The sequence below is a fragment of the Triticum aestivum genome, chromosome 1D, assembly GCF_018294505.1.
Source record: "Triticum aestivum cultivar Chinese Spring chromosome 1D, IWGSC CS RefSeq v2.1, whole genome shotgun sequence".
Classification (NCBI taxonomy): Eukaryota; Viridiplantae; Streptophyta; class Magnoliopsida; order Poales; family Poaceae; genus Triticum; species Triticum aestivum.
The window spans coordinates 465,592,758-465,607,961 of NC_057796.1; the positions used below are offsets into that span (position 1 = coordinate 465,592,758).

A 15,204-nucleotide genomic window follows, 5' to 3' on the forward strand; every position below is an offset into this window, starting at 1 on the left:
CCCAGAAGCTAACGAAACTATTTGACTGCAGCCTAGAAGCTAACGGAACTATTTGAAGGATTTTCTTTCTGAAATGTCTGCAAATGATTATGTTTGCACTTTGTTCATATTTTCCTTGACGATGATCACTCCATAACTCCATTTGCTTGAGCAGGTGAATATCTTGTCTACACACTGTACGACTCCAAGTACAACTGTAACATATCTTGTATAAATAATATTCGACACAACTCAAACAAATTGCACCTCGGCGAATATTCTTCACCACCTTGGATTCATCCATGCATCGAACCTCCATGTACATTAGACTTGTGATATGCCATGAGCACCGCTGCTACTACTGTTGGGAAACGTAGCATGCAATTTCAAAAAAATCCTACGCTCACGCAAGATCTATAGCAACGAGAGGGGGAGAGTGTGTCCACGTACCCTCGTAGACCGAAAGCGGAAGCGTTAGGTTAACGCGGTTGATGTAGTCGAACGTCTTCGCGATCCAACTGATCAAGTACCGAACGTACGACACCTCCGAGTTCTGCACACGTTCAGCTCGATGACGTCCCTCGAACTCTTGATCCAGCAAAGTGTCGAGGGAGAGTTCCGTCAGCACGACGGTGTGGTGACGGTTATGGTGATGTGATCCGCGCAGGGCTTCGCCTAAGCACTACGTGAATATGACCAGGGGAGTAAACCGTGGAGGGAGACGCCGCACACGGCTTGAAACAATTGGTGTGTCTCCAAGGGGTGCCCTGCCCATGTATATAAAGGAGGGAGAGGGAGGAGGCCGGCCCTAGGGGGCGCGCCATAAGGGGGGGGGTCCTACTAGGACTCCTAGTCCTAGTAGGATTCGTTCCTTCTCATGGAGGAGGAAAGGTGGAAAGGAGAGGGAGTAGGAGAAGGAAAGGGGGGTGGCGCCCCCTTCCCTAATCCAATTCGGCCTCCTCCCTTGTGGGGGGCGCACCAGCCCTTGTGGGCTGGTTAGCCTCCCTCCTATGGCCCATATGGCCCATATCTTTCTCCGGGGGGTTCCGGTAACCTCTCCGGTACTCCGGTATGTACCCGATACACTCCGGAACCCTTCCGGTGTCAGAATACTACCTTCCAATATATCAATCTTTACCCCTCGACCATTTCGAGACTCCTCATCATGTCCGTGATCTCATCCGGGACTCTGAACAAACTTAGGTCACCAAAACACATAACTCATAATACAAATCGTCATCGAACGTTAAGCGTGCGGACCCTACGGGTTCGAGAACTATGTAGACATGACCGAGAAACATCTCCGGTCAATAACCAATAGCGGAACCTGGATGCTCATATTGGTTCCTACATATTCTACGAAGATCTTTATCGGTCAAACCGCAATAACAACATATGTTATTCCCTTTGTCATCGGTATGTTACTTGCCTGAGATTCGATCGTCGGTATCATCATACCTAGTTCAATCTCGTTACCGGCAGGTCTCTTTACTCGTTCCGTAATGCATCATCCCGCAACTAACTCATTAGTCACATTGCTTGCAAGGCTTATAGTGATGTGCATTACCGAGAGGGCCCAGAGATACCTCTCCGATACTCGAAGTGACAAATCCTAATCTCGATCTATGTCAACCCAACAAACACCTTCAGAGACACCTGTAGAGCATCTTTATAATCATCCAGTTACATTGTGACGTTTGATAGCACACAAGGTGTTCCTCCGGTATTCGGCAGTTGCATAATCTCATAGTCAGAGGAATATGTATAAGTCATGAAGAAATCAATAGCAATAAAACTTAACGATCATTATGCTAAGCTAACGGATGGGTCTTGTCCATCACATCATTCTCTAATGATGTGATCCCGTTCATCAAATGACAACACATGTCTATGGTTATGAAACTTAACCATCTTTGATTAACGAGCTAGTCAAGTAGAGGCATACTAGGGACACTCTGTTTTGTCTATGTATTCACACATGTATTAAGTTTTCGGTTAATACAATTCTAGCATGAATAATAAACATTTATCATGATATAAGGAAATATAAATAACAACTTTATTATTGCCTCTAGGGCATATTTCCTTCAACTACCAGACTCCACCTGCAACTGTAATCCCTTCTCGTCTTCTTCACAGTCAACACTCGAGCAAAATTAAGTTCCTCTTTACTCTACTTTGTGCTCCCAACTTCCGGAGTATCTGCTCAATGCCATCACACACCGATCATTGACTTGCGTGAAAGTGAACAACTCACATATTGGACGCCACATATAAGAGTTACCTGAACTCAACATCCGCCCTTTCTTGACCGTCGGCCTGAAACTTGAAGGAATTTCACCACCGCCCCATGTCAGCATGAGTCAAATTCACAGTTGTCTCATCCTTTTCCACCCGGATAGTCTCTGACATGTCCCACTGCTATAGCACTCCACCTTCTTCTGTACTTGTCATCAACACTTTGCCATGTGCACTGAACATCATAGAATATACGACCATGTACTCTCAGCTTCTGACATTAAGACTTTCCGCCACTTTCGCAGATTCTACATGGTCAACTCCTGTCCATCAACTAGCACTGATAGACCCCGTCACCAACTTGAATCTGGTACTCGTCAACACTGCTTCAGCATCGCTGCACACTTTGTCTGACCACATGTCTGATCACCAGTGCCTTGGCCTGTCACTGTGTCCCGTGCTTACCACATGCCTCGCCGCTATCACCGCGCCGAGCCTCTGCTGTCCTGAGTCGAATCTCTAGGACCGCGGACCCACAGTACTCAAACCCTACTGCAGAGAACCACCGATCATCACCGACCGATGTCGAGTATCGTGTCTCGCATCTCCGTGCATTGCTTAACGCCTTGTGTATGCATGATCCCTACCACGACGCGCTCCAGACTCCTCCAGGCCTTATACGCACGCCGCCATCCGCCGCAGATCGTTCATCTTTATGGACAGGGGCGAAGCCAGGCTTTGAGTATAGAGGGGGCAAGTCAACTATAGCTAAAGAAGTATCCAATGCGAAAAAAAAACCGTATAGAAAAAGGTTCGCTTCAGCGATAGTATTAGTTTAAATTTACCTTTAAGATTAAGTTTCTCTTCAATTGCTGAACTGCAATCTCGAATTAGTTTTCTTTTTGCGGGTAAAATTTTAACTTAGGTACAATTTGCATCAAAAATAGGAACATTACAAGATAATTTGCATCACAATCATGATAATTTCTATGACAACCAATAGATATCAACTCTTCATAAAATCACAGCGTCACAAGTCACACAACCAGAACAAGAAGAAACTGATGTATAAATTCGACACTGATACAATGAGAATTTAGAGTTGGAAAGTTTAGTAGATAGTGTTGAACCTTGGCTAGTTCGTTGATTGGAGCCGTAAGAATTGACAAGTCGAGCAGGATGATGCGTCGCGCCGCCGCCCTATACGAATCAGATCGGGTCAAGGAGAGCAGAGGCGATTGATAGCAAGGGCACAGAACGGCGGCGACCAATTTTATGCGCACTAATCCCCCGTACGAGCTAATTACGGGAGAACACAGCGCACCGGCCTGGAGATTAGAGCCAATCGCCCAATCTGGCCACTAGTGGGCTTCATATGGACCTTTTTTCTTTTCCCAAAATTAACGTTCAAAATACCATCTGCGTCCTGATGCAACAGTTGATTACACGTAGCTGATCGAAGCAGTCGATCTCCATCTGGACCTGCGACTCCGCGTCTTTATCAATTGCAGCATACAACCGCTGGCATCCCGTACATAATCTGTGCGTGTACCAAACAAAGAGAGCCAGTGTGGAAATCCATCTAGCAGCCTTTCCATATGCACGAGGCCATAGAGATCCAAAACTCCACCATGTCTCCATGTATGCTTGACTTTGCCTCTCCCTCTCCTTGCTCACGATGAATAGCACCAACCAATGCTAGCAATAACTCGTCCAGACGCTAGCAATATCAGGAAGACTAGAGCCTAACCATCGGGCTGATAACTTCCACTTGTTTGCAAGCAGCCTGAGAGCTTAAAGGACCGAACAACCTCTTATTTTTTTTCGAACAATTCAACAAATCAAGAACAAAAAAAAACTAGAACATTCTGAACAAAATTTAACAAACGCGAAGCCCTTTTTAAAGCCATCAATTTTTTTTTGAAAATCGAACAAACTTTTCAATCATGAACAATTATTGAAAAGTTGAACACAAATTTCGAAATTCCAAAAAGATGAACAATTTTTAAAGTATAAAAATTGAACAATTTTGTAATATATGCTGAACAATTCTAAATACATACTAAGCATTCTTGTGATATACGCTGGACTAATTTAAAATATACATTTAACATTTCTGTAATGTACGCTGAACAAATTCTGAATTGTGAACAAAATTTAAAAACAGTGAATGTTTTCTGAAATCATGGAGAAAAATACGGAATTTCAAACTTTTTTTCAAAACAAATGATGAAAATAAGAACGAAAAAGGATAAAATAAAAATAGAAGGAAAAATAAAAAGAAACAAAAACAAAAAATGAATAAAGGAACAGGAAAAAAAATCAGAAAATCGGCAAAAAACCCGGTTTAGGGAACCTTCTAGAAGGTTTAACTCGTGAAGTGGGCCGGCCCGTCGCGCGCAGCTGCACCCGCGCTTCAGCAAAGCCGCCTCTTCTGGACGCACGCGCGCGTCAAATAGGATTCACCCCCCCTCCCCCCCCACGAGGCATGTGTCTTGCGCCGTCGCATCTAAGCACATCAGCCGCCTCTCGTTTTCGATCGATGGACGGATCCATCCGTACGCATCTGCCGTCGTACGCACGATCTTCCGCCACTGGCCTTCGGCTGCACGCGTGACTTGGTGCAACATGATCCAATCCCGCCGAGTGCCTCACGAAGCCGCCGCCTGCTTCTTCCGATTACTTTTGACACGAGCAGAACTCCCGCCGTTCCATCGATCTTTCCTGGTCGCACTACTCGACCACCGATCAATTTGACGAATTCTGCTCCACCTCTAGATCAATAGCCGCAACCTCAAATCGAACCTTGCTCATGATACCACTTGGTAGAATAATCCGAGACGCATAGTTGATCTACCAAGGACCAAGCAATCACACAAGCATGACATCGATATTTCTTAACGAGGTTCACCATCATGGCTACATCCTCGGGACCTGAGGCGCTCCTCCCCATGACGCCGCTACAATACCTCACATCGGCCGCCCGGGCACCGGCACATACCTCCATCTCCCCCGCGTGCTTGTGTCATTATGTTGGCGTAGGTTACATAATGTGTCTACCCCTATTATATAAGAGGCCTAGGATACAAGTTTCCTACTTGAACACGACTCCAAATCCAACTGTAACCCACCTTGTACAAACCTCTAGCAAACTCCTATTCTACAAATTTTAGGGCCTCATTATGCACGCATTAGGCCCAGAATCTCTGAAGACAGTCTTGAATAAAAACAGTGAACATACACCTTCCACAGAAGGATCTCATGTTACAGTCTTGCTAAGTTTTAGTCGACTGAGACTTCATTAAGTCTCAAACAATACTGTATCCGTGAGATTTTACCTTAAAATCTATGCAAAATAATAATAAATAAATAAAGTAGTTTTTTTCTTTCTCTCCTACGTGTTATGTCACTTAACTAAGACTTAGCTGAATCTAAGTCCAGCTTCCCACACCCTTCATGTTATCCGGTTAGGTTCCTTGGGCAACAACCGCGCCACAGTACGTCCCGCCGTACTCCTACATCCGCGTCGGCCATTTTCGTCTTCGTCACAGCTCACAGGACCGTCCGAGTCCGAGCTTGACCGACACTCATACGAGCATCATCCACACGGCAAAGGTCAAAGCCACACGCACTCCACTACCCACCACCGCTCCCAGAAAGCTCCGCCGGCACACCGCTCTCACATCACGGTGGTACGGTGACACGAGCGCCTGTTGCCACCTTCGCACTCCACCACCCTCCCTCCCTCCCCGTCCGGCCCCCGAACCTCCATCCAGATCTGAGCGGCGAGGACACCACACACGCGCGCGCGCGCGCCGATCGAGCGAGAGGGACTCCCAAACCGGCGCCGCCACCAACCACGCTTCCCCCCGACACCCCCCGATCAATGATAGGCCGCAGTGACACTGTGTGGTGCACTGACGCGCCACCGGCAACAACCTCAACAGCAGAGATTAAAAAGATCGGCACTACCAACCGACGGCAACCTCCCAACCCCCTCCCCGCCTCCGCCTCCGCCTCCTAAACTCCTCTCCCCACGCACCGCAGCCGCGCAAATAATACGTTCTTGTGGCCGTCGTTGTGTGGCATTGCTGTGCGGCCACCACTGTCACTCTGCCACCGACGGAGAAGAGATCGAGTGAGATAAGTATGGCGCGGGCGGTGGTCGCCGCGGCGGCGCTGGCCGCCGTGCTGGTGTCCGTGCTGGCGCCGGCGGCGATGGCGCAGATGGACAGCTGCAGCGGCGACCTGCCGTTCGCGCTCGTCGGCAACTACTCTGGCCTCGCCTGCCAGCCCGTCTGGAACAACTTCGTGCTCCGGGTATGTCGCCATTGTTCTGCTCCTGATGGTAGATGGTTGAGATCTAGCTGTAGAATGTAGGCTTCTTGAGTTCCTTTTCAAGTTATGGCTAGCTTACCTGTGGTACAGAACTAGTGATAAGAAAGTTCATGCGAGGAAACAATAGTAGTACTGGTAAAGCTGCAGATATCCATGAATCATTACTCATTTTCTCGATGATTCAATGGGCTAGAGTTGGCATGGTAGTGTCAGAGCAGAGCAATTCGGTACGGTGAAAAGCAGGGGACCAAGCTGTAATGGGATAATAAGCGTCTGCCCTCATACCTCGACTGCCATGTGCACTTGTCAGAACTCAGATGATCTAGCTATCAGCTCAGCTCCGCAATAGCAATGACAATTCATTTGCATGCGATTTGCAGTACCACCAGGACAAGAACAACGTGCTGCGGGTGGTGCTGTCGACCATGTACAGCACGGGGTGGGTGGGGATGGGCTTCTCCCGGGACGGCCTCATGATCGGCTCCAGCGCCATGGTGGGCTGGATGGGCAAGAAGGGCCTCCCCCACATCCGCCAATTCTCCCTCCGCTCCAAGTCCGGCTCCAAGGCCGCCGTCGTCGACCGCGGCTTCCTCGTCTCCAACAACCACGACCACACCGTCGTCGTCCAGCAGGCCAAGATCTACGTCGCGTTTCAGCTGAAATTCTCATACCGCCTCTCCCACCAGCACATCATCCTCGCCTTCGGCCCCGGCGTCCCCGTCAAGAACAAGCTCTCCAAGCACCAGGACAAGACCTCCTTCACATTCGACTTCACAACAGGTAATGTAGATACCAACTGTTTCTGTGGAATTTCTTAATCATTTGTCGATCGGTTGCACTGAAAGTTGATCATCTGTCGGTTACCAGAAAAGGTTTTCATTTTTTTGAGGAAAAGTTTGTTGTTTCTTTAAGCATCGGTTGCACCACCTTTACATAGCTGGCAGATCAACATCATACCGTACAACAGAATGCCTTTTCTCACCATTATGTGTATGTGTTGGCCGATGTGCATGCAGGGAAAGGATTCGCCGACGGGCCCTTCCCCTACGGCCTTCGGCGGGCGCACGGAGGGCTCAACCTCTTCGCCTGGGGCATCCTCATGCCCATCGGCGCCATCCTGGCGCGCTACTTCCGGCGCATGGACCCGCTCTGGTTCTACCTCCACGTCGGCATCCAGTTCGCCGCCTTCATCATCGGCCTCGCCGGCGTCGTCGCCGGCGTGGCGCTGTACAGCAAGATCCAGGCCGACATCCCGGCGCACCGTGGCCTCGGCATCTTCATCCTTTTCCTCGGCATCCTACAGGTCGATCACTCACTCATTGTCCTCTACTATGCTTTGATGCTCTGGAGCATGTCTAGACTGATGGATTATGAATGTTGTGCAAAAAACTGTTGACAGGTTCTGGCCTTCTTCCTGAGGCCCAACACGGACTCCAAGTACCGCAAGTACTGGAACTGGTACCACCACTGGTCGGGCAGGCTGGTGCTCTTCTTCGCCGCCGTCAACATCGTGCTCGGGATCCACGTCGGCGGCGGCCACGACTCGTGGAAGATCGGCTACGGTTTCAACCTCGCCATCCTCCTCGTCGCTGTCATCGGGCTCGAGTTCATGTTGTGGACCAGGTGGTCTAAGAACAGCGCTTCCACGCCGACGTACTGAGCTCTGTCACCACAGGGGGCCTCTGTTGATCCGGCGATGGCTATGCGCCTATTTTTTAGTTCTTTTGTTCCTTTTCTTTTCTTTTCTGGTCTCATTGTGTGATATTTTGTTTTTGGTTCTCTTGTGATGTTCTTTTTTCTGTAATGTGATTACTGGAATTTAAGCGTAGTAGATCCTGCTAAGCATGGTTCACCTACAGAAGTATGATGAAGACCCAAATATTACAACGGTATAAATGCACCAAAAAGAATGTTGAACAACACACGAATGCACCTCGTGAGCCTATACGACCGTTAAGACAATTTTGATGGTTTCATCTTTTTCAGGAAGCCAGGGCTTCGGTACTCCTTGACTTTGTCCGTTTGGACGGAGTCGATAGAGCTCCGGCATAGATTTCTATCATCTTCTTGGGGCAACGTGTTTAGAGTTTCTCGTCATGTGCGTGCGACAGCAAGATCTGGTGTCAGACAATTCAGATCGATTATGGGGTTCAACGACGCCGACTGCGGCTCCCGGACACTGGTCCTTAGGGCAATGTGCACGAAGAGTTCCTAACTGTCACAAAGGCTTTAAATTCCCATTGCCTTGGGACCGTAGAGGAAAAGATAGAAGTTGTCATTGTGTGATTGCGTTGTGAAGCAAAGTGGGCATGTTATCATCAAGGTTATTGTTCTAGAATCGTCAAGAAACACCTACATTATGCACGTATCTTTTTTAGATGGATGCAGTCCTTGAAGGAAAACAATCGCATAGCTTAGAGCAACTCTAGTAGAGTTGTCGTATTGGCAGGCTTCATATAGTAAAAAACAAATTGTTGGTTGGCTCCATATAGTATATGGTACATGGATACGAAGGTTGCTGAGGGAACGCCCAAACATAGATTCACCATAAATTCATGCTCCATAATTATTTTTCATGTGACACCCATGTACGAGTGGCCACCAATTTGAAAAATGTTCATGAATTTTAAAAATAGTCAAGAATTTATAAAATGATCATGCATATGGAAAACAAAATCCATGGGTTTGATTTTTTTTGTGATTTTAAAAATGTTCACAGGTTTTAAAAAGTTTATGTATTTTAAAAATATTTAAAAAAACAAAAAAACTGAACAAAGACTAGGTAAAAAATAAGTAGAAAAAAACCAGACCAGAAGCAGCTAGAAGCTTTCGAAAACCGGTGAAAAAACGGTAGAGTGCTGCAACCCTAATTTTCATTTTTCCCCATCTCCACTCTTATATTCAGTGCCTACAGGCAAGCAAGCCGAGGGATGCAGGCAACACAGCCTCTGCCCATATTATATCTGCTCCTCGATGATTCACCACTTCCCACTCTCATCTCGTCTCATCCTTCCCAGCTGGGCTCGAGTAGAGAACGGGTCGACGACGGCAAGACTATGGAGTGCGGCCACAAGGGGTTGATGTTGGGTCTAGGCCCCGGACATAGCATCCATTGGACAGTCTTTCACGCCCGGCGTGACATGTTGTCCTAGTCTATCAATCGCCGCATCTCATTGCTTAACTAAACTTCATCACAGGCGCCGGTAGACATCTGCTATGGCATGCAGGAGATCCACCCACCCAACGTGAAGGTTAGCAACTGGAATGTTAATCATCTGGTCGACATTTTCAGGTATTATGTTGTATAACTTTTACATTTTTGCGGAAAAATTCTGCTATACATTTTTGGTCTGATTTATGTCAAAATTTTGGGCAAATTTCCTTTAAAGTATTGATCAATTTTCATAGCCAGTTTGAAATTTTGGTCTATGTTTTTCGTCCGAGATTTTTTAAAATGAATTTTCGCCATTTCATTCAGACAGGTAAAAACTGTAAATCGAAATTTAAAACCTTAATGAACACACAAATTGGAGATACATATTCCAACTGACACCTGTGTGAGTTCAACCAGCGGAGAACGGCCTGACATAGTGTTCTGTTAATCTGCTAACTATCTGATATTTATTAGTTCAGAAAATAAAAAATTTAAAGTGACCATAAAAAATTAAAAAAAATCATTATATCCTTACATCTCCATTTATTTATACTAATTCTTTACCTCATCATGCCTTAGTGAGTCACTAATATTTTTCTGTTTTTATTGTCCCATTGCTTACATATATTTTATAATTACTCCTATTTATTTGGTATATAGCAGTAGTAACAACTAATACATCTCATTATATTAAGGTACAAATTAGCGTACACTTTGTGCTAAACTAAAATGACACTTTGTTGCAGGAATTATTTTATTGTTTTGTTTTGGGTGTTTAAGAACAAAATTAATGTATGTAATATTCCAAAATTAATTGATGTATTATATTATTTTCCATGCCATCTTAAAAGTATATATAATTGGTAGAGTGCTTGTAGAATATATGGATATAGCAAACTTGCAAAGGATATCTGGAGTTCCATGATACAAAATTTAGACATAACTAAATAAATATCTCTAGAATGTATAAAGTGGATGATTCATATCTGAAAGTAAAAGAGTTGACAAATAGCAGCAGTTTATCCTAGGTTCCACTATTGCCATTTTCGCATGGTGCCAGCTCTACTGACCCCCTATATCATTTAAGTCCAAGCCAGTTGGCCCATGGGCCTCGACTTTTTGGGTGGATCAGTGATTCAGCGGGCCGACACGCCCCATTCCCATCTTGATTCATAATTCAATGAAAGTTTAATCTAACTTGACACAACTGATTGACAAAAACTAATTTTTCATTTTGCACATTATTTTCGTTTATGTAGAACTCAAGACTTTTTTGAAAAAGGTGGAAATTCCTTAAATTTCACTTTATTTATACTGAACTTATTTAGCTCGTCAGAGTTTAGGAAGCCATTAATATTTGTTGTTTCTATTATTGCATTGTTTGGATATATTTACTAGATTACATTTTTGGTAGATTGCTATAGTAACAACTAAAAATCTCTTTTATATTAAGGTACACATTGTAATACACTGTCCATGTATATCGTAAATACATTTGTAGTGCTAACTAAAAGTGTGATTTGTTGCAACAATTATTTTACTTATTCTGTTGAGTTGTTTAAGAATAATCCTTTGTTATGGTAGTTTTTACTATAAGTATGAGCAAACTAATATTTTGACATTATTCCAAAATTAATATATGAATTATATTATTTGTATATTTATTTTCCCTGACATCTTCGAATATCTATATATTTGGTAGAAAGCCTTTAGACTATATGGATGTAGCAAACTTACAAGGGTGTCTGGAGTTCAAGGCGACAAAGTTTAGGTGTATCAAAATAGGTATTTCTAGATTTGCCAAAAAAGAGATATTTCTAGAATGTATAAAGTGTAAACCCTCATATCCCAAATTATGAAGAGTTGAAAAATAGTATTTGGGTTTCACTCTTCCATTCTGCCCTCAGTTCATTCATTAAAGAAACACCATCCATTTTTGAAGAAATTACACCTTCTTGCCATCCTGTGTAAACTGACCCCAACCGAAGTTCACATGGTGGTTCACTCCTCCGTGTCAAAGTGCTCGCTCTCTCTCTCATGCGACAAGCAGCTAGGGTTTCGCTAGTGCCACCTCTCATTCTCGCCTTGTGGCACCCCGGCTCAGAGCGACCGGTTTGCCTTGCATTGCCAGCCTAGAGATCAAGTCTTCTCGCAACACAGAACAACTTGGTACAGAAATACAACCACTTTATTGGTACTAGCGAAACATAGAGTTTGATATTACATCAAGTAGTGAGGCCAAGCGGCACACTCGATGTTGCTGAACATATGTACATTATTTAGTAGACATGAGCAGGGGCCTCGACATCACGATAAGACTACGCGACAGCGGAACTATGACGTAGAAGAACTCCATCTCACAGGGACACTGATGTGGACACGGTCTAGACTGCGATGCAATATGCAACTCCAACTCCGGTATGACTTCTCCTGAAACTGGCATGACACGCCAGGTAAGTACTTTGAATGTACTCGCAAGCTCACACAAATACAACAACACTGATATTTAAGCAGGTTTAATGCACGAATTAACATGCTACTCATGAAGTGATAGTGCTCATAACAGGGCCTTTCAGACCCGCTTACCATCTCGGTTACCTTGTAACCACGAACCTCATCATATCAAGGTGATCACTTCCGGATCACCAACGAAACCACCTCGGTGGTCTTCACAACTTCACCAACATAACCAGTGCCACAAGTATTCATTTAGTGTGCAAGTTTAATATTTTTGTTGACCCACGATGTGACCTACTACGAACTTGTGTCCATGACCGAGAACGCGGCTATCGATAGATTAAGTACACTCTACAGAGGTTAGCACACTGTACCCACACCATGGAACCCATGGCCTCGGACTCACATTCAGGTTGGCCAACGGCGTTCCGACAGAACCAGTCTATTGTCATGACACTCTCCCGGCCACTCCGACGAACTCCCCTTTTGGGCTAAGTCATGGGTGGCCCCGATGCGACTCCGGACATCCAACCGCCACCGTCGTGGCAAAACAATCGTCCCAAACGGGGACATGGTACCAAAATAACTATGGGCACACAAGGTTATACCTGCCTACCGGGTCAGGGTAGCTCCAGCGCATAACCTTCCCTAGTTCACCTCCGCGGCCTTTAGCATTGCGAAGAGCTCGAGAATTGTCTTATCCATCCCTTGCATATTATAGTTCATGACGAAGCTTTTGTAGCTTGGTGGCAGTGATTGAAGAACTCTGTCAATGACACTATCAACCGGAAGATTAACTCCCAGCTGAGTCAAGTGATTATGATACCCAGACATTTTGAGTATATGTTCACTGACAGAACTATTCTCCTCCATTTTGCAGCTGTAGAACTTATTGGAGACTTCATATCTCTCAATCCGGCATTTGCTTGAAATATTAACTTCAACTCCTAGAACATCTCATATGCTCCATGACGTTCAAAACGTCGTTGAAGTCCCGGTTCTAAGCCGTAAAGCATGGCACACTGAACTATCGGGTAGTCATCAGCTTTGCTCTGCCAGGCGTTCACAACGTCTGGCGTTGCTCCTGCAGCGGGTCTTGCACCTAGCGGTGCTTCTAGGACGTAATTCTTCTGTGCAGCAATGAGGATAATCCTCAAGTTACGGACCCAGTCCGTGTAGTTGCTACCATCATCTTTCAACTTAGCTTTCTCTAGGAACGCATTAAAATTCTAAGGAACAGTAGCACGGGCCATTGATCTACAACAACATAGACATGCAAAATATTATCAGGTACTTAGTTCATGATAAATTAAAGTTCGATTAATCATCATATTACTTAAGAACTCCCACTTAGATAGACATCCCTCTAATGATCTAAGTGATCACATGACCCAAATCAACTAAACCATGTCCGATCATCACGTGAGATGGAGTAGTTTTCAATGGTGAACAACACTATGTTGATCATATCTACTATATGATTCACGCTCGACCTTTCGGTCTCAGTGTTCTGAGGCCATATCTCAATATGCTAGGCTCGTCAAGTTTAACCCGAGTATTCTACGTGTGCAAAACTGGCTTGCACCCGTTGTATGTGAATGTAGAGCCCATCACACCCGATCATCACGTGGTGTCTCGGCACGACGAACTGTAGCAACGATGCATACTCAGGGAGAACACTTGTACCTTGAAATTTAGTGAGCGATCATCTTATAATGCTACCGCCGAACTAAGCAAAATAAGATGCATAAAGGATAAACATCACATGCAATCAATATAAGTGATATGATATGTCCATCATCATCTTGTGCCTTTGATCTCCATCTCCAAAGCACCGTCCTGATCACCATCGTCACCGGCTTGACACCTTGATCTCCATCGAAGCATCATTGTCGTCTCGCCAACTATTGATTCTACGACTATCGCTACCGCTTAGTGATAAAGTAAAGCAATTACATGGCGATTGCATTTCATACAATAAAGCGACAACCATAAGGCTCCTGCCAGTTGCCGATAACTTTTTACAAAACAAGATCATCTCATACAACAATTTATATATCATCATGTCTTGACCATATCACATCAGAACATGCCCTGCAAAAACAAGTTAGACGTCCTCTACTTTATTGTTGCAAGTTTTACGTGGCTGCTACGGGCTTAGCAAGAACCGTTCTTACCTAGGCGTCGAAACCACAACGATTTTTTGTCAAGTGTGTTGTTTTAACCTTCAACAAGGACCGGGCGTAGTCACACTCGATTCAACTAAAGTTGGAGAAACAGACACCCACTAGCCACCTGTGTGCGAAGCACGGCGGTAGAACCAGTCTCATGAACGCGGTCATGTAATGTTGGTCTGGGCCGCTTCATCCAACAATACCGCCGAATCAAAGTATGACAGGCTGGTAAGCAGTATGACTATTAACGCCCACAACTCTTTGTGTTCTACTTGTGCATATAACATCTACGCATACACCTGGCTCGGATGCCACTGTTGGGGAACGCAGTATTTCAAAAAATTTACCTACGATCACGCAAGATCTATCTATGTGATGCATAGCAACGAGCGGGAGAGTGTATCCATGTACCCTCGTAGACCGAAAGCGGAAGCGTTAAGTAACGCGGTTGATTTGGTCCAACGTCTTCGCGATCCAACCGATCAAGTACCGAACACACGGCACCTCCGCGATCTACACACTTTCAGCTCGGTGACGTCCCTCTAACTCTTGATCCAGCTGAGGCCGAGGGAGAGTTCTGTCAGCACGACAGCATGGTGACGGTGTTGATGAAGTTACCGACGTAGGGCTTCGCCTAAGCACTACAATGATATGACCGAGGTGGAAATATGTGGAGGGGGGCACCGCACACGGCTAAACAATCTACTTGTGTGTCTATGGGGTGCCCCCCTCCCCCGTATATAAAGGAGTGGAGGAGGGGGAGGGCCGGCCTCATGGAGCGCGCCCAAGGGGGGGATTCCTACTCCTAGTAGGAGTAGGTTTCCCCCTTCCCTAGTTGGAGTAGGAGAAGAAGGAAGAGGAAGA

At 45.4% G+C, this 15,204-nt stretch overlaps 1 protein-coding gene across 1 annotated transcript; it reads left to right on the plus strand.

Annotated features, from left to right (window-relative positions):
- Positions 1-6,078: 6,078 nt before the first annotated feature.
- Positions 6,079-8,411, plus strand: LOC123183010 (cytochrome b561 and DOMON domain-containing protein At3g61750). The gene is made up of 4 exons (XM_044595730.1): positions 6,079-6,537; positions 6,936-7,335; positions 7,572-7,858; positions 7,955-8,411. Exons 1-4 carry the CDS (start codon positions 6,367-6,369, stop codon positions 8,213-8,215), a joined length of 1,119 nt encoding a protein of 372 aa, XP_044451665.1. The 5' UTR covers positions 6,079-6,366; the 3' UTR covers positions 8,216-8,411.
- Positions 8,412-15,204: the final 6,793 nt, after the last annotated feature.